This window comes from Botryllus schlosseri, unplaced genomic scaffold (assembly GCF_051294905.1).
Source record: "Botryllus schlosseri isolate E-star unplaced genomic scaffold, Bs_hap1 Bs17a, whole genome shotgun sequence".
NCBI classification, from domain to species: Eukaryota; Metazoa; Chordata; class Ascidiacea; order Stolidobranchia; family Styelidae; genus Botryllus; species Botryllus schlosseri.
The window spans coordinates 297,826-321,144 of record NW_027648626.1 but is presented as its reverse complement, the minus strand read 5'-3'; the positions used below and the strand labels follow the sequence as shown (position 1 = coordinate 321,144).

Sequence of the window (23,319 nt, the reverse complement as noted above, 5' to 3'; positions counted from 1 at the left end):
ACCCACGACGTTTACCTATGTAAAATTACCACTTTCACTTGGCAGTCCGTCGTTTACCTGGATAAACATATCATTTTCACTTGGAAATCTATTTTTTCCCAGAGTAAGAAACCTTTTTCACTTGGAAATCTATTTTTTCCCTGGGTAACAAACCTTTTTCACTTGGAAGCATATGTTTTCCCTGAGCAACAAACCATTTTCACTTGGAAATATATTTTTCCCTGAGCAACAAACCATTTTCACTTGGCGGTCCGTCGTTTACCTGAGTAAAAATATCATTTTCGTTTGGACATCTGACGTTTACCCAGTGTAACAATACACTCTCACTTGGCCATCTAACTTTTCCCAGAGTAATAATACATTTTCACTATGAAATCTGACATTTCCCTGAGTAACAATACCGTTTTTACTTGGAAACCTATTTTTTCCCTGGGTAACAAACCATTTTCACTTGGAAATATATTTTTCCCTGAGTAATAATCCATTTTCGCTTGGAAATGTGGTGTTTACCTAAGTAAAAATACCGTTTTCGTTTTGAAATCTGACAACCACACACATCAATTTGGTATTTGCTGTATTGGCGAAAGTTTGAAATAGATTACAACGAACAGTGACGAAAATATACACGACAACCGGTTTCAGAGTATACTCGCGTCGGTAGCAACACATCTATATCATCGGTTAACCACACGAAATAACAATATACTCTTGTATATCGAAATGTATGCTTTGGAAAATGACGAATATTGTATGTCCTGATGTGTGTGTGTGTGTGTGTCCGGGTTCGTACTTTAGTTTTTGCACAGAGTCCATACGTCCGAATAAAACACCACCTCGACTTTGGTACCTGGTTGGTACATGGATAACGGCGGTCGGAAATCGACGAATTTAGGTTCTGGTCGTGCTAATAGCTCCGGGCTACTTGTGATTTTCCTCACACATGTTTACTATATTGTGTCACTCTTTATTGGTCAATACATATCCCACCGCTCAGTCTAAAATCGGAAACCCGAGAAAGTATTAACCGGATCCGGATATCAACTCTGAATCAAAAAAACCAATGAAACATGGTACACCCCGTGTTTCCATGAAAATAACAAGACATTACACATCAAGTATACTTCACGATTGTTCATAGATACCAAGTATTCGCGTAAACGAGGTGTACATACATCATGGATAACATCATGGCCGGCATTACAAGCATCATGGACGACAAATTCATGTTCTCAAGTCTCATACATGAACCGACTCTGTACATTCAATGTGGGGGGTAGATGACTTGGAGACATATGTGTGTTTGTCTGTCTCCAAGTCATCTACCCCCCACATTGAATGTACAGAGTCGGTTCATGTATGAGACTTGAGAACATGAATTTGTCGTCCATGATGCTTGTAATGCCGGCCATGATGTTATCCATGATGTATGTACACCTCGTTTACGCGAATACTTGGTATCTATGAACAATCGTGAAGTATACTTGATGTGTAATGTCTTGTTATTTTCATGGAAACACGGGGTGTACCATGTTTCATTGGTTTTTTTGATTCAGAGTTGATATCCGGATCCGGTTAATACTTTCTCGGGTTTCCGATTTTAGACTGAGCGATGGGATATGTATTGACCAATAAAGAGTGACACAATATAGTAAACATGTGTGAGGAAAATCACAAGTAGCCCGGAGCTATTAGCACGACCAGAACCTAAATTCGTCGATTTCCGACCGCCGTTATCCATGTACCAACCAGGTACCAAAGTCGAGGTGGTGTTTTATTCGGACGTATGGACTCTGTGCAAAAACTAAAGTACGAACCCGGACACACACACACACATCAGGACATACAATATTCGTCATTTTCCAAAGCATACATTTCGATATACAAGAGTATATTGTTATTTCGTGTGGTTAACCGATGATATAGATGTGTTGCTACCGACGCGAGTATACTCTGAAACCGGTTGTCGTGTATATTTTCGTCACTGTTCGTTGTAATCTATTTCAAACTTTCGCCAATACAGCAAATACCAAATTGATGTGTGTGGTTGTCAGATTTCAAAACGAAAACGGTATTTTTACTTAGGTAAAAACCACATTTCCAAGCGAAAATGGATTATTACTCAGGGAAAAATATATTTCCAAGTGAAAATGGTTTGTTACCCAGGGAAAAAATAGGTTTCCAAGTAAAAACGGTATTGTTACTCAGGGAAATGTCAGATTTCATAGTGAAAATGTATTATTACTCTGGGAAAAGTTAGATGGCCAAGTGAGAGTGTATTGTTACACTGGGTAAACGTCAGATGTCCAAACGAAAATGATATTTTTACTCAGGTAAACGACGGACCGCCAAGTGAAAATGGTTTGTTGCTCAGGGAAAAATATATTTCCAAGTGAAAATGGTTTGTTGCTCAGGGAAAACATATGCTTCCAAGTGAAAAAGGTTTGTTACCCAGGGAAAAAATAGATTTCCAAGTGAAAAAGGTTTCTTACTCTGGGAAAAAATAGATTTCCAAGTGAAAATGATATGTTTATCCAGGTAAACGACGGACTGCCAAGTGAAAGTGGTAATTTTACATAGGTAAACGTCGTGGGTTCAGTGTCGTTGGTCTTGTTAAACGCAGCTGTCGATGAACAAAAAAGCCGAGTTGGGGGTATATGACTACGAAGGGAGAGAATGAAATCGCTATTATGAGTGCCAGAAGGTTGTTGTATGTAGATTTGACAGTAACCCTATCATTCACATATGACAAACACAATCATGGTCATTAACTAACTTGCTCGGTCTAGATCAATGCAAAAGAGATGATTCGTTTTTTTTTGAAACCGTAGCGAAGACCACATGTAAATCTATGCGATAGACTTCTATCTCCTTACATTCAGTTGTGTCGTGTCCATTTTAATACGGGCCCCACGTGTATGACATGCACACACTAACACCGTAAACAGAAGTCGATGATTTTGATTAATAAAAATATTTCTTGACTACGTCGGAATGTCTATGTTGTAGAAAGTAAATACTTTTATGGAGTTGTGTGTTTAATGAAAGCGATTGGTTACAAGTATGTGTTGGGGAAAGAAAATTTATTTTTCTGTATGTGACGAAATGAAAATAGATTCGTGGTTTTAATTGAATTGTGACTGTGTTGTTTTAATGTACGTTTCAACAGGTAGACTTGACACTGAACAACAATTCGACTCACAAAAAATGTTTGTTGTATGATTTGTCACTGGTGCGCAAAGGGTTAGGAATATTTTTGTATGATAATATCTTCTAGCTGTTTTGTTGTGAGGGCAATCATGTGATGACTCAGCACTTTTCGTTAGCAAAGTAGATTGATCTATGTGAAAGATGTAAGGACCGTGACTAGAAAACATATGTACTTTCTTGTTGGAGTAGCTGATTTACTGCTATGGCGTTGACATAACCCTCTGGAAGTGAGTATGCTTTTCTTTCACGAAAGTTTACGTGGCTCGTTGTAATAAATTTGCGTTAACTAAACTCGGATGGATACCGCAATTGTGCTAGACTTACACATGGTATTCGCATACTGTGCACATACAAACTTTTGTGTAAACAACTCTGATGTTTCTGTTCGTACTAGTTCTGTGTTGAACTATTTGATTATTAAGATACATCAACACCCATTCAGACAATAAAGTTCTTGTGATATCGAAACAGTTTGAAAGCACCACCGATCATTGTACAGGTTTGTAGCATGGGAATATTTTCATGTGTCATGAATATCTTTCGTATACATTTAGTATGAAATGAGATGTGTGGAACAATAATTAGTGTCGTACAAAGTGTTGTGTTTGATTGCCTACTTTTTATCAATGTCTTTGTGATGTTAAAAGACGGCTGAGTTTTCATTTACATTAAGCGGGGACACTCAAGTAATAAATTTTACTCGTTTGAAAATATCGATCAATGGAGTAACAGTATCAATATGAGTGGTATATTATTTTTTTCGCGATATGCAACCAATCTTCCAAGCATAACTTGTCAAAAATTTATCATGTCATAGTCGGTTGTTACGAATTCGAAAGAAATGTACTTCGATTATCACGATGATGGAAATTAAGATCAATGCAGTATTTCGGAGATGGGTGTGTATCGTCTGGTATGTTCCCCAATCACTAAATGTCGGTTAGTTAAACGATACATTTACAAGTTTACCGAAATCTTGATTTACAAATAACAGCTTGATGATGTAAAGCTCAACCACGCAAATGTGTTCATTGCAAAGTATTTGACACAAACAAAATATCGTTTGGAGACCATCACATTGGTTTCATTTCGAGTGAGTGAAAATTGTTTTCTGTTGGCCAGGTAGGACTCATTTGACAAACATCGTACACATTGTATCTTCGTGATGGTAACGACTTTCAGCGGCTTGGTTTCATGTCAGGAATTATTATTTGAGGGTTCAAGAACAATTTCAATCAATACTACAAATGAACAACAATGCAAAACACGTTTAGCAAATAACAGTGTAGCAAGTACTTTTTTGATATTACGATTGTTGTGCACCAGACATTTCTAACTGAATTGGATGCATCTAACAAACATATCACAATTTACTTTTGTAATGATCAAAGTATGTGAAATGGTGCGAACGGATTAGGTATTATTCAAGCGGCGGTATGCCAATTCACCTAGTGTGATATCTTGACACCGTGTAATGCGCGAAAGTGTTTCAATTCTCACCGCGGATTATGATGATAAAGTATTGTACCGGTTGTTTATCAGCAAACTAAATTGTTGTTTCATCTTTAGTCTTGGGTACTGGAAACAATTACATTTGTAAAATATTTGCTGATATCCGCAATACGCAGAGTGATTTGTACCAACACGGAATATCTTCCAAATCAAGAACATTTCAGACAAGTATAGTTTTACAAATCAATATGTTAATAACAATGTTTCCGAAAAGTTTGTTGCTGTCATAACTTTCAACACAACGCGGGTCTAATTAACGCGAATAATTTAATAATCAAGTCGTGATCAACTATTACATACGTCAAATCAATGTGTCAATCCTTATGTTTACATCATGATAATTTTCAATATAACACCTGCGTTCGATTGTAAGAAATGAATTCTCAACATGTTGGGCAGACTTTCAAATCTCGCATACTCAAACATATTATGTTAATCTCAAGTCGCCGGCACCGAGAAGTAATTACTTTTATCTTACAAAATATACCGCATAGTAATTTCTTTGTCTCGCAGAATAGTAACGACTTTTACAGTTGAACAAAAAGACGAGTTGACGGTATATGCCTAAAACCGAACTTGCTATGGATTTTAGATTGTGGCGATTGTATGGACTCGTGTATGCTTGACTGTTTTCATACTGATACTGTTTGAGTTGATTGGGTGAGTTACAAACGATTTACTTGACTAGGTTTTTCCTTGTTGGCTTTTTGGAGTATGGTAAGATGGTAAGATGTCGAGACGTAATACTATTTCCGTTAACTGAATTGCAACGAAAAAATAACCAGATAGCTTGTACAAGGTTTCGACAAATAGATGGAAATATTCCGATTTAACTCATCGTGTCGCAACTCGATCGCGGTATGTACAAGTGGTTGTCAAGTAAGAAATATTTACAACAGGTGCTATTTCATTGATTGATTCTATTGTGTGTAGTAACACATTTGAATATCATGATAGTATAGTGAAATTATTTACTGAAACTCTATTTGACAAACGGAAAACTCAGTCGTGAATAGAGTTGTATGGTCATTACTTGTTTCAAATCAACATGCGCATAATCTCTAAATATGTATGGGTTGAAAGTTGGTAGTCATGTTTGTCAATCTATTGCAATTCAGACTATGTCAAAGTCCAAATATTTCATTTTGGGTGATCTCAATTTACCTTTAGTACATCTCGCGAGTGGATTCCGACGCCGTACTATAACATTCTTAATAATACAGGTTCGAGGATTTTCATGATAGAGTTGACAAGTGATAAGATGCGTGTTTGTATTAAGAGTTTGATTTGAAGTTGACAACGACAATAACTGTATAATGCACATACTTGTGATTCTTGATTCTTGTAGAGTTATAGTTGGTATTGATTCTATAGGCGTGAAAACAGCGGCGCGAATGTGTGAATAATTCAATGTGACTGAAAGTCGGCGTCAGTAATATTCAGGTTACGATCGAATCAAAAGATCACGTTAAAAAGATTTCTCAAATTAATTAGAATTGTACCGGATTAACACATTCACATACGAATCAACTTGAGCTGTGTAGTAAGTTTCATTTCAAGTTGTCAAATTGATACATTGCTTGAATATTCGCATGATTCTTGTCATACAACTAAAGTGAACGTGAAACATATAGCGATCGCGGAAAGTATCAAATCTTGGATATTCAAGTCACCGTCTGCGACGGTTCTGTTATTCGGTGCTTATTACTTAATAGGTAATATTCATATTATATCAGACTCGTGAAATCCAGTTCTGCACCAAACTACCAACATATTACATTGTAGCGATTGCAATGTATGTAACCACAAGTCACGAGAGATGGTTATGTCTTATAGGTGTTATCTTGTGAGCGATCGTAGGATTTTAGAATTATTTCGCACCTTTTTGAATAAGCTTACACTTCACAAAGGATTAGGGTTAGAGTAGAAATAAGTGACAATTTGTCGCTATTCAAGTTACCGACACTGGCGGTCTGTTATTCGTTACTTATTAAATCTTTACGAGTTCTGTGACAAACTGCTTACGAAAATTTCACCGCGTGAGCGATCGATATGCCTGTAACATCAAGTCGCGTATGTCTGAGACATTATCTTGTCAGCGATCGCCGGGTTTGCAAACTATTTCACACCTATTTGGAGTGTTAATATGTGAACGCGGCTATTGTTGGTATTGGAAGCGCCGGTTATGTGACAAACTTATTACCAAAATATTACTTGTGCGTGATCCCTATCTTTGTAACATCAAACCACGAGAGATGACTATTCTGATGTGCTATCTTGTGAGTGGTCGTAGGAAATATTTCACACCTTTTTGGAGTGTTAGTATGTGAACGCGGCTATTGTTGGTATTCGAATCGTCGTCTACACCGGCTCTGTGGTAAAGTAAATAGCAAAACATTACCATGCGACTGATTCGAAAATTGCGCTATCGCGGTGAAGTCACGACTGTGAACAGCAGACTATTCTGTAGGTGCGAAACAGCGGTATACAAGGTGCGAATAATCCGATCTGAAAGTACTATTCAGCTAGCGATCAATAGCGAGGAAAGACTTAGAACACGATCGGTCATTTGTCACGACTAAACTACGACATCATATATAATAATTTACGATATACACATTAACAAAGGCTCATTCACATGACTATTTATCTGATACATATTCAACACCATGCCGCCGCGGTCTATACCCACAACGAAGCTGCGTCCGACCGATCCCATAAGACGCAATAGCCGCTCGCCGCCCCCTGCCATAAGACGCAATAGCCGCATGCGACCGCACCCATAAGAACACATGGCGAGTCACCACAGACCCCGTAAGAATACATGACAGACACATTTATCGTCGTTAGCATGTCGCCGCACGTATACCAAAAAACATTAGCATGCCACCACGAGTTTTCACGTTAGCATGCCGCCGCCGCCTATACCCGAAAACGTTAGCATGCGACCGATCCCTATCTCCGTAATGCTATCATGCGACCGCACCCATAAGAAATAAGAGCCGCATGCCACCACGGGTTTTCAGGCAGGTCACCACCCCGCCCATAAGAACCAATGGCAGGTCACGACCGATCATACCTACTACTTATGTCCTGCATAATTTTGAGTTTCTTTATCCATGTTATTATCGCACTCTAAAGGTGGCGAGTAAAATTGTGGTAACCTACGCTCCATAGCTGTAACACTACTGGATTCGTTAACGACTGAACATTTCAATTGCTATGGCACCATAACAGTAGGCAGTTGTTATTGATCTGTATATCTAACGATTATATACTTTGACTTTGGTAATGACATGATCAATAGCCTAGTTATCAGGAGTACGCCCGCGACCCGGATCATGATGTACTTCGCCAATGCTCTAATATCAGGTCAATCTTCGCTAAATTTTTGATATAATCTACCAATAATAATTTTACGATATCAGGATGCATTTGTATTCTCGCATGGTGTCTATAATCACTTATTTTGACAAACTATGCCAACTACAACCACAATTTTATTCAAATATTTGAAAATGTGATTTTTTCGTACCTGGTGTCCACGATAGTAAATCACATTTCACGAGGTGTGCAGTATGCCAGTCTTCAAGTTCCCGTCAAATAAGATGTAGTGATTATTGTCATCAGTTGATTAGGCGCCCCGTGCTTTGTTCTCTATATGTATGTTGATTGGGCGCCGCTACTAGTTTATTCGTTTCTGTCGTTGGTACTGTTTGTGTTAGCTACGTCAAGTTGGTACGCTGTCAGTTGTTCTTTGTGTTCTATGCGGTCTCTAGTTATTGACATGTGTTTCTATTGTTTAGGCTTGTCTTCTATAACCGCAGGCGACCACTATTTTAAAACCTAATTTCACGACCCAGTTTCATTTGCTGTATTTGGACATTCCTTCGTTACATCAATTATTGCAATACATATCATTTCTACCTTCAGCTACGGATCATCTTTTGTCTGGATCGGTCGTGGGATTTGAGTTCAATTAAAAGTGGTTTCAATAACTCTCCTTACGTTAGAAGCAGTTACAAGCCTACTTCTGGAATCTCGTTGGTGTTTTGATCCTTTAATTGAAAGTTTTGTGCAATAGTAATGAATATTGCGAATATTATATGTTCAATAGTTTCATTGATGTATTGTATACCCTTCCAATGATTAATGCGAAATGTAATTTTTCCAATTTCTTCACTATAGCGACATTTCAACTGCAGCTAGACCACTGTGCTGCAACTCTGCGTGAAATCATACATTGAAAACATCAATATTGATGTTAGCGTCTCGAAATTATATAACATGTGCGGATTGCAGAGTATCTCATTGATATATTCACATGTCAGATTTTATGAGCGTGGTCTAGTCCTAATTATTCATCTTGTAATTTCTGAACTTTGCCACAGATTTTTAAAGTGTCCTATAGTGTTCCAAAATGCCACCAAAGCGTAACGAAAAAGGTGCCAAAGCAGCCGGAGGTCATCAACTGGCTGCTGCCGTATCAATGCCTACAGAAATGGAGGACTTGAGAAAGAAAACGTGGGTCATCGGCGAAGCTATTGGATCCGGTAGATTCGGATTGATATATTTAGGTAATTCCGCGCTCCTGCACATGTGAATAGGCTATTGTGATGTTCATATTTCATGCTTAAGTTTGTCTCTACTTTTCAGCCGGTGCCAGTAAAGAAAATGCAAGTAAAGAGAAGGCACAGTATGTGGTCAAAGTCGTAAGTACCAAAATCACGGACATATGAGTCTCTATTTTTTTGTGATTAAATTCATTCATCTAAGAGGGCATTTGCTTCCAAGTCCATCCCATTTATAAGGTATAGCGTTTGCTAAGGTTTGCTTAAGGTATTGCGGTCCAGCTCGCAATTCAACTGGTAAGCATCCGTTTAGTAAAAAGCGCAGTGTTATGGTCTGGGGTGGATGTTTTGTAACAATTTTTCGTTTCGAATGTTGGACCGCACATCAGAATGGTATTATGGCCTAGTTAAACCAGAATTTGTCGTTCCGAATATCTGAAGTCCCAAAATTCATTTCCATGTCTCAGTCTTATTCTGTATCTATCTTGCCGCACACCGCTTTTGCAATATTTTTATATATGATATGGTGATACTTGTATGCCAGGAGTGTATTAATTTGTAGAAGTGTTGCTATTCCCGCTACAGTCACCAGTAGAGTTAGGGGTTTGGGACATTCTGCTGCAAATAGTTCCATAGACCTACCTTCTGAAACATCTTATTTGAGCGAGTGCTCTTTGTTAAAACATAAGTACTATTGCCAGAATGGGTCTGTAACTACGTAGTTCTATTATTCTGGAGTAGTTATTATTGACTTGTCAATATAATTCATAAAATACATCTATTTATGTTTCCAAATATTCATTCTACATTTAATCGCGAACATGATTCCAGTACTTTTAAAAACGATCACTGGCGATTGACTAAAGAAGGTCTGTGTCATGTTGTCCCAAGCTACTTAAGTACTTTTCGGAACTTTTTGGCTTACACTTCAAGTAGTCCCTGTATGACATATCATTCTACTTTGCAATATTATTTCTGCCATTATTTAGTAACATCAATGACTACTTTGACCAACTCTGTTAATTACTAACATTCATTTGTACTTTTGCCTACGTTGGACTGGTGTACTTATCACTTCTGTGGTATTACTCTAGTAGGCTGTCCAGGGCTTATGAAACCCTTCTTTTCTATGCACAGATCAATTCCCTTGAATATATGCACGACAATGAATATGTTCACGCCGATGTGAAAGGTGGTAATGTCTTATTGGGTCACAGTGATCCGAGCCAGGTGAGTGATAACAAATACTGGAATAACAATTAATTCCTCGTCAAAATTCATCAAGATATATCTGGTTGGTTTTGGACTTGCATACCGCTATCTGGTAGACGGAAAACATAACGAATATGAGGAAGATCCTAGAAAGGCGCTCAACGGCACCATCGAATACACAAGCAGAGATGCTCATAAGGGTGTTGGTCAGTCCCTGCAGATTCCACCATTTTATTTTAGATGTGCTAAAAATTTTTTTGCTTTCTCGCAGTGCCTTCTCGGCGTTCTGATTTAGAAATTTTGGGATACGTACTGCTCCATTGGGTGTCCGGATCACTGCCATGGGAGAATGAACTGTCGGATAAGAGTTATGTTAAGGACCAAAAGATCAAGCATATGGCCGATGTGAAGAAGTTAGTTGCCAGCGTATATCCAGAGGCTACCTCCAGTAAAGGTGTGCAATGTGCATTTCTTATCTCAGTAGGTTTGAGGCTTGGATTCCAGTGTTGGGTCAATTGCAAAATTTATGCCAGGAAACCGATCAACGCCACCAAGAGAGTACCAAAGTGAATGTTGAAGACATTGCACACTAGGGTTGATCAGATTTTTGCATTTTTTGGAAATCTTGTTTTGCGTAATTGCAAATGATAGTTTAGTCACAGTGCATAAAAACACTTTTAAAAGCGATTTTGGTCATTTTCATCGCGATCTTCCTTGCGCGCAAAGACCCACGGACCAATTCTCCCTACTACCGACGATTCACCATTCCTGGTTCGTAGCTTTAGTGAAGTTTGCGGTAGAAAACGGCTGAGTAGAGCTGGGAAATATCAGATTGAATTATCTTTTTCACGATTGAACATACTTACATTCCTATACATTCCAAATGTGTCTCACCTTCCCGTATTTGGCATAGGTAGCCGCGTGGTAGGCCTATGTATGAACGAATACAGGCATTTTCAGCTTGTTTCAACTCAGTAAATGTCAATCAAAGACATATTGTATATGAATGTAATTTCATCTTTATAGTAGCTCCAATTCACCTAATCCGCATCAGGTTTGCAGTATTTAATTCGTCTGAAGGAAAGTTGACCCCCCCCCCCCCCACCTCCGAACACAAAAAGAAGGAAGATCGCGATGAAAATGACCAAAATCGCTTTTAGAAGTGTTTTTATGTACTAAACTATCATTTGCAATTACGCGAAACAAGATTTCAAAAAAATGCCCAAATCTGAACAACCCTATTGTACACAGCATAAGAAAGTTTTAATTAATGATTTACCATTATGTGCCATAATGTTTATATACTTTACACACAGTCGCACACTATTCTCTTCCGTTAAAATCAAAATCTCTCGGATCGCCGCCAAGATGGCATCAAAGCATTAAAATCAATTCATCAGTGGGTGGGCGTGGTTGTCCGATTCCCGGGCCGGGATCCTACCTTCTGTAGCTCTTCAGTCTTCATATATCGAAAAACTTTTTAAAAAATCCATGGGGGACGGCCTTGGCATATCCAGTCCTTTACTGACGTAGTAAAGCTGTTTATGCCTTGTCAAAATCACTGGAGTGTGATGTAGTTTCTTTCAGTTTTTGCTGTGATACGATAACCTTATCGGCTAAAGTTGAAGGTAGCCAATGAACTGTATGTTGTGATATGTCACAAAGCCGCAAACTGGCAAAGCAGTAATCTCTTTAAAATTTGATGCTTTACCTCTTTGATAATCGGATAAGCCTTCAACAGCTTGCATTGCGCAATTGAGATATAAAATTGTAATATATCTAGCGAATCTGCATAAAAGTTGACGATGGCCAGCAGTCAAGAGCTACTGCTGTACAGTATTGTTAGACACGAGACAATTGTAATCTTGACACTTTTGTTTGCTTTCAGCATCGGCACCGGTGTGCAGTTGCAAAACATACTCATTTGGTTCTGTGGTTCATTTGCCCATACTTACCATAGCGAAACATTTGGCGTCCTAAACATTGAAGTTATGGGGAATCCAGAAACCGGCATAAATTCCGTTGCAACCACTCTTCCGCAGCACACCTCTGCCCCAATCTGATTGCCACATGTTAACGATTAACAACTGGAGAGTATAATCAAAGAACAGTTTCGTTGGTGATCTGGAATATCCATTTTCGAGAAGACACACAACAGGATCTGCATTACGAAAAGGGGTCTGCATTTGACATTGTATGTTCATAATCCAACGTAAAATGTGCCATCGGACACATGCCACTTCATTTTCATTGCTTGCCCTTCCTTTCTATGTCATCCTGGGTTACTAGTCATTCAGCCCGCTCGCCTCATAATGTTAATTGTAAGTTCTTTTTATAAATATCTGTATGCAAGTTGGGTGTTTTATTGAACTCGTTTCAGCTGTGGAATTTGAAAAGTTTCTGCGATACGTCTCAAATCTGCAGTACGACAAAAAACCCGATTACAAACTGATCAGAAAATACTTTGCCGACGCTTTGAAATCGATGGGAGTCGCCGCGAAGGCGAAAATAGATTTCGGCAAGGAAATGACGCCGGGCTCCACGCAAAAACGTGGCAGCCAACCCAAAGCCACGAAGGTGAGATCATATGAAAGCATTCAAGCATGCATGCGCCAACAATCATTCATCACGCTTTGATTCAGCCTCTCCAGAGCACTTCACAATCAAATAATTCTTTGTCTGACGAAAGCAGTGATGGTGCGCCGAAACAGAAACGACGTGCCGAATGCCAGCGGAAACAGGCAGTGGTATCGGAGGAAATTTCGACCGCCGCGACTGAGAACGATGTCAATAACAACCGACGAATTGCTAAGAAACAAACGCAGCCGGAGAGTTCAAAAAAGAATGCAGAGGAATGCATTCTGATGGAATCTTCCGAAGAGTCGTCCAAGGACGAGAATTTTCAGCCAGAGGTCAAAGTTCCAGTGAGAAGGTCGAAGAGGACTAGTAATCAAGACGAAAGCCTCGATAAGTCGCACACGGCCGGATCGTCGATTGATGAGACGACCTCGAGTAAAGGAGCAATCTCGAAGAGGTCTTCGGGAAGACTGCAAATACAGTGAGTCTGAACTTGCTTCAAGTTCTTTGGTTCGATTTTAAATTAGTCGCAGTTTGAGTCGGAGCATTTTAACAAACTCCGGTACGCGTTTCCCAACTCTGACTATGAAGGCTGTCGCAAAATTTCCGTAACTACAACTCCACCAGAGGATGATTTATTAAACTCAGGCTCTATAACCGTCATTGTAATGGACACCGAAAATCCAGACATCTCAGGATTATTCTTTTCCTTGAATTAGGAATTTAAGGTTGAAGTCAAGGAATGATTAGACCAGAAACGGCCCATGCCATATTTGGCTTTCGATAAGGGGTGGGCAACAGGGGTGGGCAACAGGGGTGGGCAACATACGGCCCGCAAAGGGATTTTGTCCGGCCCGCGGACAGTTTTTCGTCTTACATAATATTGTGGCCTGTGGCCACTGTCTGCCGAGATTCCCACTACTTGCTCACTAGGCCAAATTGTAGAGACTGTATATGTTATCATATACGCATGTGCGCAGGTGCGAAAGTGGAGCTTACGCGTAAGCTCGTCGAAGCGAGAAGACTTGCATTATCGGCATCTAAGATTTATTCTGACCCTAATGTCGTCTGTGGTAATCATGCTGTTTATCGACTGCAATGGTCATTTACACCAAGCTGATTTTTCTTGTTTTTAATTACGTAACTGCAGACTTGTAGCACGCCACACTTCTAGGATTTTGCAAGACACCGCTTCTGCCTGGGATCGCCAACTTGAAACGGGTCGGGAGCCGCTTTTCAAAATTCGCAGAGGACGCGGGTCGCATGAATTCAATATCTAGATTAATTAGGCCACACAGTCAAACAAACGCTGCTACACAGTCGAACAACGATGCTATCTCGTCACCTACGCAACCCTAATGAATTGCTATCTTGGTAAATTTAGGGTACCGGGATTATCGAACGCCTTGCAATCTTAATTAGGGACTGCACTGCGTGTTGATTGATCAGAGAGCAGACATGGCGGTGCCTATGGCAGTGGTCGGGAATCTTTTAGTCCGAAGAACCGTATTGGCCTTATTGTTTTCAATTTTACCTCCCAAAGAGCCATACATGTCAATCAGATGTTACGTTACAATTGAAAATTTCTGACGTCATGGTAGTATTAATTCGAGCTCTCAACCCGGGATTCGTCGTGTGCGCCACATTTTTTCTGTAAAAACTTGAACTTATCATGCTGGTTGCCTAACTTGAGCATGCGAAACTTGAGTTACGAGAACGTAGGTTCGCCGTGATGCTCCTTTTAAATGCGAGAACCCATGATCACATGCGTAGGTTGTCCCAAACATGGTCATTACAGCAATCTATAGGCCTACCCAATCTAAGCTGTTAACGAAGATTTTGAAACCTTTAAATAGTATTGGTATTTTCTATTGATGTTCATGAATGACTAGATTTTGAACATTCTTCTCCCAAATTCCCACAATTTGCATTTTATTAATCGAAAATGAAGCGCGAAACGAGAGGTAAGGCACACGCGGGTCAAGCCCCACCACTGATAACGCAATTCATCGTAAATAGCTTAGAATTTATTATAACTGATATTAATCCAATATAACTGTGGCACTGATCCCGAAAATTTAAATACTGATCGATTTCTCAAAGTATCCAGACGTAACATATAACGTTGGGCTACACGCCTATTTTATCGCCGGTGGAGCTACTTGCCAATCAAGAACGTGGACAGCTATAGCGTTGTTTGTAAATCGAGTATGTAATTGTGAATGTCACATCCACGGCAGTTCATTTCGTGGCGTGGATCAGGAAGACAATGTATATTTGAAAACTGCGTTCTCATATTGGTGTCGTCATGTCTGCTATCCTCTTTGATCAATCAACGTATCGCGCAATCCAAGATTTCGAGTCTGGTAGGCTACATCGAATGCGCGGGTGATATTGGTCGCCGGCGCGACAGTAACTTAAATTTGAGGCTTTTGAAAAGAGTTCGATAACAAGTCGCTGCAACATTGACCAATTCAGTTCAAAAATAAATATTTGTCGAAGAGCCATATCTTATCCCCAAAACAGCCATATTTGGCTCGCGAGCCACAGGTTCCCGACCACTGCTGTATGGCAATGCTATATTCTCAAATCGACATTGTCTTTCTCATTAGCGGCGAGAAATAGCTTTGAAGTGACATTGCTGTCATTAAAATGCATTCATTAAAATCGATTTATTCCTCGTATATGTGGATAAATGGGCGAGTAATGTATCGATACAAGAATCAGGAATCCGGCCCGCCAAGTACTTTATTTTCCTATATCCGGCCCGCCGACTGAAGAAGTTGCCCGCCCCTGCGCTATAACGTAATTTGAATGGATTGATATCCTATGATAGGCTATATCCCAAATTGGTAATGTCCTCGATATTGTGTGGCCTACTTATCCATGTTTGGTTTTGAAATCGCCGATTTGGATGGGAGTAAATGTTACTTTCAAGTCCATACCAGTATACAATACATTCTTTAACCATGATCATGAGTCTCAAGGTTTAATAATCTAGCGATTGAATTAGGGTCTGGTATCTCTACCATAACTCTAGAAAAATAAAGTCACATCATATCCCATCACTGACCCCCTATTATCCCAACCCAAATTTTTCATTGACTTCTTATGCTGAGCTGAATATATTAATCCCAGTCAATTGCAACCAATTTATAAATTATATTCAGTGACGTCATATTTTGTGATACGATTGTTGATATATATACAACGCTCTTTCTGATTCTCTATTAGTTGCTGATGATTTCCCCCGACGAGTGTCAGCCGAAAGTATCCGGGCTCATTTCAATTTGAATGTACCATTCAATGGAATAATGAATTTCTGTACCTCCAGGAAGCTCTTCAAATATCTATTTCTGAACGCAGGGTGTGATCAGTCCAGTTGACCCTACCCAGACTCATCGATCACACCCTGTCGTACACCGTTAAGTTCCTTTGTTATTATTTCATCCGCTAATTTTTTTTCGGTTGAACAAATCATTAAATATTTCTCTCTCTCTCTCCCTCTCTCTCTCTCTCTAAAACCTGATGTCATCGGTAGGTCTAAAGCTTCTTTTGCCATTCAGCTAACTCTGCTGCTTTTGTGTGCGGCTCAGTTATTGTTGTTGTTGCTGCGGCAACAATTTCTTCACACTTGTATCCAACAATCTGGAAACTCCGAATGCCTGTCTAGCTTGTCATTGGAAATGATCGATGGTAATATCATGTGAAGTCAATGTATATAGCATATATTGTCGCTGGAAAACCAAACAATCTTATGTCCGTTTTTGCACTGACTTTGGCCATATAATTTGGATATAAATCAGTTTTGGTTTTCAATTTACCTTGAAAATTCATGTTCATATGTCCAAGTCACTAGAAAAGTAGACATTCATGCTACTTAGGTACTTGAAACCCAGTTAAAACAAAAGATGTATGTCCAAATACTGATACAAGAATAAAATACTAAAAGTGGTTATTGATACAAGAATAAAATACTAAAAGTGGTTATAAGACAGTTCGATTTTCCAGTGACGATATAGTTAGTGACCGGAAAAAAACACTTTCTCGAAAAAAATTACATTGTATTACAATAAACTGAATAAAATGACAGGGAGGCTATAGTTTTCATATTTGAATTTGACCAACATGGAAATGACCACTGCTGGCCAACATGTAAATGACTACTGTTTCAACTGTTTAAATTTCGGACTCATCCGTCCCATTCGCGTTATTCCAACCGCACCCATGCGTCTACAAGACCCGCTTTTACCACAAATTTTACTTGCAAAATTGTTCGGAACTCTTTGTCATTCAATTATGTACCAGCAGAATTCCCGCTTGTGTATCATCTTCTACAGCGGGGTTTCTCAACCTGTGGCCCGCAAACGTTCATTTTGCGGCCCGCGCGCGACACCTTTCATTATGAACGCAATTACTACTGGCATGGTATTGTTACATATTAATTTAGGTACTTAGCTCTCTTCTCGTATCGTCTGTTTCGTTATAATGTCTCATTCTTTGATGTATTGTGGTTTCTTGATATATGCTCGATTTAGATTGTCATTGCCAAACCATTACACGAAATCCCAACAGTGTGGTTACGTAACTATTCTTCGAAATTACAATGAAATGTCGGTCTTGGCCGAGTCTCGGTCTCTCGGCCTCGAGTCATGCGCAATGACTCGAATCTAAGTCGAGTCAATACACAGATTGACTCGAGTCGAATCGAGTCATTTCTGTATTTTGCGAAAACGACTGGAGTCAAGATGAGTCATCAAAAACCTGTTTGCTTTCTTCGATCTAAATGGAACACCGATGTGTTGTTGTTGTTTGAGGTATTCATGGTGTTTGTCAACTACTGTGGTCATTTACACCACGCCAATTCTCCTCATTTTTATTCCGTAGCTGCCGACTTGTAGCACGGCCCACTTCTAGGCTTTTTGCAAGGCACCGCTTACGTGATGAGTTGGTGAGTAGGAGCCCAGATAAACCTCCGGCAGTTAGGTAGGAATTCTGGAGTCGGACTCGAACCAGCAACCCATTGGTGCTGCAGCTGTGGATTTTACCACTACGCTATGGGGCATCAAAACCGTAATCCATATTTCGAGGCATTGCTAAAATTGCTGACGACGTTATAGACGCATCGTTTAAAATTGCTTGGAATATCGCTAAACCCAAGTTATCTGCTAGAGACGGTGTGATTTCAATAAAACTACAACAACTGCAAACCATTAATGCTTTAGAATGCATAAAAATGGACTAAATGCCAGCATACGACTGATAAATAGGCTACAGTAGCCCAAATTTAATAGTAGCCCACAAATGCACGGTAATGTTCTGCGGCCCGCAGACTCTTTTGCTGTTAAAATGCGGCCAGTTCTACAGCCTTGCCCGCTCGTAGAATATTGCGCAGTACATTAAATTTGGTAGAATGTTAGAAATTCTTGTTTTATGTCATGTTACTTGTGTTTCAGATCAAAACCACAACCGAACGCACGCTACTCGATGACGCCGTTGCACACCGAAAGCGTTCTCGGCAAAGACGACAAGCTGACTGGGGAGTATTCCGGAAAACATCCAGGTAAGTGAGTCCTAGTGTCTGGAACACCACAGTCGAGACGAAATTGTGTAACAATTTCAGTTATTAAAAGAAAAAGGAGAAAGAAGATACCGAAAACCGACGCCGAGACTCAAACGTCGCCAGGACTGCTCCAGCAATCGACACGTTCTCGTGTATGAGTATTTTGATAGCGAGAGACAACAGTACAACGATAGGCTAGGGCTACCAACCTCCACGCGACGCCGTGAATATAAGGTGGAAATTTCAAGACGTAGCATAACGTTACAACTCGATCAATGCAAGGGTTTGTTACTTTATTGCAATTCGTACAGAGATCATTGCTTTCTTGCACATTAGAAGTAAGAAAACAGTTACATGGACGGACTGTCTGATTCTCTGTCATGGCCGCGTCGTATAAAAAATAAGGCAGACAGTAAAAATGAGTTTGCTGATTGTGGAACAGTATATACAATCAATATATCAATATATACTGAATACATACGTTCAAACAAATATACGGCAAGAATCATTTGAATAGTTACATAGATTGCAGTATTGGTATGAGACTCGCACAATTGTAATGCGTGTCGGCTCAGGTCTTCCCGGGTAATATCTCATGGAGACTATTCCTTCGGTGTCGGCGGCGGCAAAGCCACCTGCCACTTCTCCTGCGGATCTGATGGGTCTATTCCTGCGATAATGCAGCATGGCCAGGCCGGAGAGCAGAAACCATTCGAAAACGCAGAACCACGAAGCGGACTGTACAGAAAAAGCAAATCTTAATCGTCCACTTCAAGTATGAGAAGTTGTGTTCATGACCAAATCGTGTTACCTGCGCAGTGGTCATGTTAGCGTAGTAGTCAACTATGCCGATAGCCGTCGACTTATAAGCCCAGACCTTGGTCTCACCATCCTGGCAGTTCCTGTTAAAAATATATAGGCCTTATTGGGTAGGCTTAAATCAAATGTATGACTGCAAGTGTTGTACATTGTCCTGTAGGTCATTCTATATAACTCCCATACTAAATTCCGTATTGCATCTCTGCCTGTGCAAGTTTGGAAGCTGTGACCAACTTTTACACAAATAGAATTGCAATTCTCACTCCAAGCTGCCGGTTCATGCTATATTTGGCATCTGTTTGCAATTTAAGAGTAGGGGAAAACTTGACAAAACAATAAATACATACTTACTGTATGGAAGCATCTGCGGTCACAGACTTGCAGAATTGCGAAAATCCTATGCTCAAGATGCAAGAGCTAATGAACTTCATGCAAAACATGAGGCAGCATATCAAAATTGCCGGAAGAACCCACGTCAACGTTCTGAAGTTTCAATATGCGTATTAGTGAAGCGTTAGTGAGACCCACTCATGTACTCGTACGCATTTTCCACGGACTTGTACAGCGCAAATGCCCAGTAGCTGCCGTAGCAGAGAGCGTACAGCACCGTGAATATTGTAAGGTAAGTGCAGAAGCCGCAAGCGCTCGTACTGTCGTATTCGGTGATATTAATAGTCTTGGTATCATACTGCACAGAAGCGCCCAATATGCAGTTGCCGCAAAATTGTGACTGAAAAAAATACATTATAATACAAGTAATACGTTAAAAACTGCATAAGTTAAACTACCTGGGTCAGTCCAATCGGCACAGAAGATACGATCTCTGTAATCAATATTGCAAGATATATCAGGATAGAGGACCCAACTATCCAATCTATCTTAACCATGATAAATTCTGAAGATTTGAGATTGCAGGAAATTGTTACTTATTAGTGTCTGGGGGTAATATGAAATAGAGTGGCTCAACGTAGTTTTCAACTTGATATGAGCCGCGAGACTAGTAGTTTGAAATCCAAATCACAACACTTCGGTAGGAAAATGCATTCTCAATGCATTGAACCAAGATAGGATACCAAGTATTTACTATTCATACCATGCAAGGCTTCAACAATTTATATCTTTGTGACTGATATTTTATTGTTGTAGTGAGGCATACTTACAGAAATGGATCACTTCAAGAAAGGCACATGGGCTCATACGTTTCAAAATATTATATTAGATGTCTTGAGAGATCAAGAGGTGGTCAGAGTAGTTATTGAAAATTACAAGTAGAAATACTGCTTTGGAGAAAGTGTAAAATTTCTGAAGTAGTTTGAGGAAGCACTGGCGTAGCAGCATGTACTGCCGCCCCTGGCTCTCGCTTAAAATGCCACCCCCTAAGTAGACCCTGGGCCGTAACAGCACTTCGTCAGCCACCCCCCCCCCCCAAAAAAAAAACGTTGGTATTGGGCCCCCATAAGGTGATAAACCGAACTTCTGATGGGCTTCGCCCCCCCCCCCCCCCCGACCCCCCCCCTCACGCTATTCGCTGTTTATCGTTACTTTTCGTCTACATGGGGTGTCCGTTCCTGAGTAAGCTTCACTCGCCTATACGCGCAAGGCGCGAGAAATTTATATAATTCATGATTGAACCGGTCAATATGATGGAGAATTGCGTATATTGCTATCAATTTTTATCCTCTCTCTGCTCACTTAATCTGATTTACCGGTAGAGACGAGTGAGGTGTGTTTGAAAAGGTAGGACCACTCAATAATAATTAAACATCTTCGGGCGGGCGGATCCGTTGGTGTGACTTCGTTACGTAGGCCTCATGGTATTTCTTCACTGGCTTATAATTTTTCCGCGCAGGATGGTATTTGTCTTGTGAGGTTCAGATGCCTAGACAGAAACATTCGGCGCCAGTCATTTAAGCGCCTATGGACTGCAATTAAACCTATATGTATTTGGTATAGGCCTATATAACGAAGTTTTCGGTCTGCATAAGATCAGTCCTTTTCGGCCAAAGATTTCTCGCTGCCGATCGTTCTGGCGCACTTCTTGGAGTCGCATGTTACACGACCTAAAACTTTATATGTCTTGGTGCGTCGTGGCGCGATAATGGCTAACGGCGATATGCTCATTTCTAAAAATCCTGCGTATTTCTTCTTGGGGGAAGAGTACTCAATAATCATAATGTTTGTCTACTTGAGATAGATGCATAAATTTTCAAAAATACTCTATAATTTATACTAATTCACGAAATAATTTAGGGCCACCTTCGAGCTCGCCCACCCCCCAAATTCGGGGGTATGGGGTGCGGCAGTTACGGTCCTTGAGTAGACCGCAGCAAATTTCGACATAGATTCATGTTCGAGCAATCTTTTCAATAAAAATTATTACATATATTATGCCGCTTCTCAGCCTCACCGTCTCAACGTTAATAAGGCTGAAAATAATAAGGACAAGAAATAGATAACGAATGTATTTCATTTTCGAATCTTAATTAACACTTGTATAAATTTAAGCATACAGTTTCTAGGACCGGTTTACCTTCATAGCTATGTCGGTCTGCTGTACCAAATCGTAACCCAGAGTACGGATCCCCAACCTACGGATAGATGGGCATTGGGCAATTTAGTTGTCACACTTGAATACCCAGACAAGCCTACTGCTGAGAAAGCTAAAAGCAGCATAATTGGTCATGGCCAATGGTCATCCTATAGTTGGTCAGGTCCTCCGAGCGCTCAAATTTAAAAATACTAAGTTAATCGAAAGCTATCGTTGCCTTGCCTACTGCTGAGAATGCTAAAAGCAGCATAATTGGTCATGATCAAGGGTCATCCTATAGTTGGTCAGGTCCTCCGAGCGCTCAAATTTAACAATACTGATCTTAATCGAAAGCTATCGTTGCCCTGATTCCGGAAATACAAATTAAATGCTGGATTGAAAATCGGCATTTTTCCGAATAATCGCTCGATATAATTTCCATTATCGTGGTTAATTGGTCATTGTGTTGTGTTGCGGCGCTCCAATTGTTAAGAACAATCGGCATTGGCGGCTATTTTGGAGTGGTTCCATTGCCATATGTTAATATATTCGGAATCAGCGTGACACTAGCTTTCGATTTAGACCAGTTTGATCAAATTTTAGCTCACGGGACGCCAGTTATAGGACTACCAATTACGCTGCTTTTAGCGGGCTGTGTACACTGTGCACTGTGCAGCCTCATTTTGCCGCCCCTTCGAGCCTGCCGCCCCTGGCGCAGAGCCAGAACCGCCAGATGGCTGCTACGCCACTGTGAGGAAGTAAACCATGACAAGGAGCAATCACACTCGAGTAACTCCATTATTAGTACTTTCTTAGCTTTGAGTTGCAGAGGTGGTCAGTAACGAAGTACTTCTACTTTTTCGAAGTAGTTTTCCTCTACTTCTGGTACTTACTCAAGTAGATCTGATTTTCGCTACTTCTACTTCTTAATATTTTGTGATCTACTTACTTACTTTTCGCTATTTTCAGTTTGTCAAGTAGAAGTAGTTCAATCTTCCAATCAGGAAGATAGCCTCAGGAATTTCGGAGCTGTTTTCACGGAGTATTAACATTTAATTTTCATAAAAGTTTAGTAAAGCACAGAATTTTCGTCGCGCTTCGCGCGCAGTGGAAACGGTGTGACCAGTATGATTTCACGAAAGTATCGGTGAATATAATTTAGGTGGAGGGTTGGCGTGGTTCCGTTCACACCACATTGTCGCCCTTCACCCCTCTCTTTCAACCAGCTAGCCAATAAGACTTTTTAAGAAATCACGAATTACTTCGCACCGTATTTATATATATTATATAACAGCTGTAAGCTCAGATTTTGAAATGAATCTCATCACACG

The 23,319-nt window shown here is 40.1% G+C and overlaps 4 protein-coding genes and 1 long non-coding RNA gene across 5 annotated transcripts in view; 3 read left to right on the top strand and 2 right to left on the bottom strand.

The window, feature by feature from the left end:
- LOC145459669 (cyclin-dependent kinases regulatory subunit-like) overlaps positions 1 to 23,319 on the bottom strand; it is a 159,673-nt gene that overhangs the window by 68,552 nt on the left and 67,802 nt on the right. The gene's annotated exons all lie outside the window — the stretch shown is intronic.
- Positions 9,118 to 9,509, top strand: LOC145459693 (serine/threonine-protein kinase VRK1-like). Its single transcript, XM_080338252.1, has 2 exons — positions 9,118 to 9,296; positions 9,376 to 9,509. Exons 1-2 carry the CDS (start codon positions 9,140 to 9,142, stop codon positions 9,456 to 9,458), a joined length of 240 nt encoding a protein of 79 aa, XP_080194378.1. The 5' UTR covers positions 9,118 to 9,139; the 3' UTR covers positions 9,459 to 9,509.
- Positions 10,269 to 13,273, top strand: LOC145459608 (uncharacterized). The gene is made up of 3 exons (XM_080338192.1): positions 10,269 to 10,708; positions 10,774 to 10,956; positions 12,883 to 13,273. The coding sequence occupies exons 2-3, from the start codon at positions 10,899 to 10,901 to the stop codon at positions 13,137 to 13,139; spliced, it is 315 nt and encodes a 104-aa protein (XP_080194318.1). The 5' UTR covers positions 10,269 to 10,708; positions 10,774 to 10,898; the 3' UTR covers positions 13,140 to 13,273.
- LOC145459611 (uncharacterized) lies at positions 18,573 to 18,813 on the top strand. The gene is made up of 2 exons (XR_013921479.1): positions 18,573 to 18,642; positions 18,703 to 18,813. It is a non-coding gene; the product is annotated as an uncharacterized LOC145459611 (long non-coding RNA).
- LOC145459668 (transmembrane protein 179B-like) lies at positions 19,123 to 20,048 on the bottom strand. Its single transcript, XM_080338234.1, has 3 exons — positions 19,813 to 20,048; positions 19,454 to 19,544; positions 19,123 to 19,380 (listed from the first exon to the last, which is right to left on the bottom strand). Exons 1-3 carry the CDS (start codon positions 19,899 to 19,901, stop codon positions 19,126 to 19,128), a joined length of 435 nt encoding a protein of 144 aa, XP_080194360.1. The 5' UTR covers positions 19,902 to 20,048; the 3' UTR covers positions 19,123 to 19,125.

Coding starts and splice junctions, on each gene's coding strand:
- LOC145459668 (XM_080338234.1), bottom strand. CDS start 19,901: ATGTTTTGCATGAAGTTCATTAGCTCTTGCATCTTGAGCATAGGATTT. Junction 19,545..19,812: donor ACCGCAGATGCTTCCATACA/GTAAGTATGTAT, acceptor TATTTTTAACAG/GAACTGCCAGGATGGTGAGA. Junction 19,381..19,453: donor CTAACATGACCACTGCGCAG/GTAACACGATTT, acceptor TTTTCTGTACAG/TCCGCTTCGTGGTTCTGCGT.
- LOC145459608 (XM_080338192.1), top strand. CDS start 10,899: ATGGCCGATGTGAAGAAGTTAGTTGCCAGCGTATATCCAGAGGCTACC. Junction 10,957..12,882: donor AGAGGCTACCTCCAGTAAAG/GTGTGCAATGTG, acceptor AACTCGTTTCAG/CTGTGGAATTTGAAAAGTTT.
- LOC145459693 (XM_080338252.1), top strand. CDS start 9,140: ATGCCACCAAAGCGTAACGAAAAAGGTGCCAAAGCAGCCGGAGGTCAT. Junction 9,297..9,375: donor ATTCGGATTGATATATTTAG/GTAATTCCGCGC, acceptor TCTACTTTTCAG/CCGGTGCCAGTAAAGAAAAT.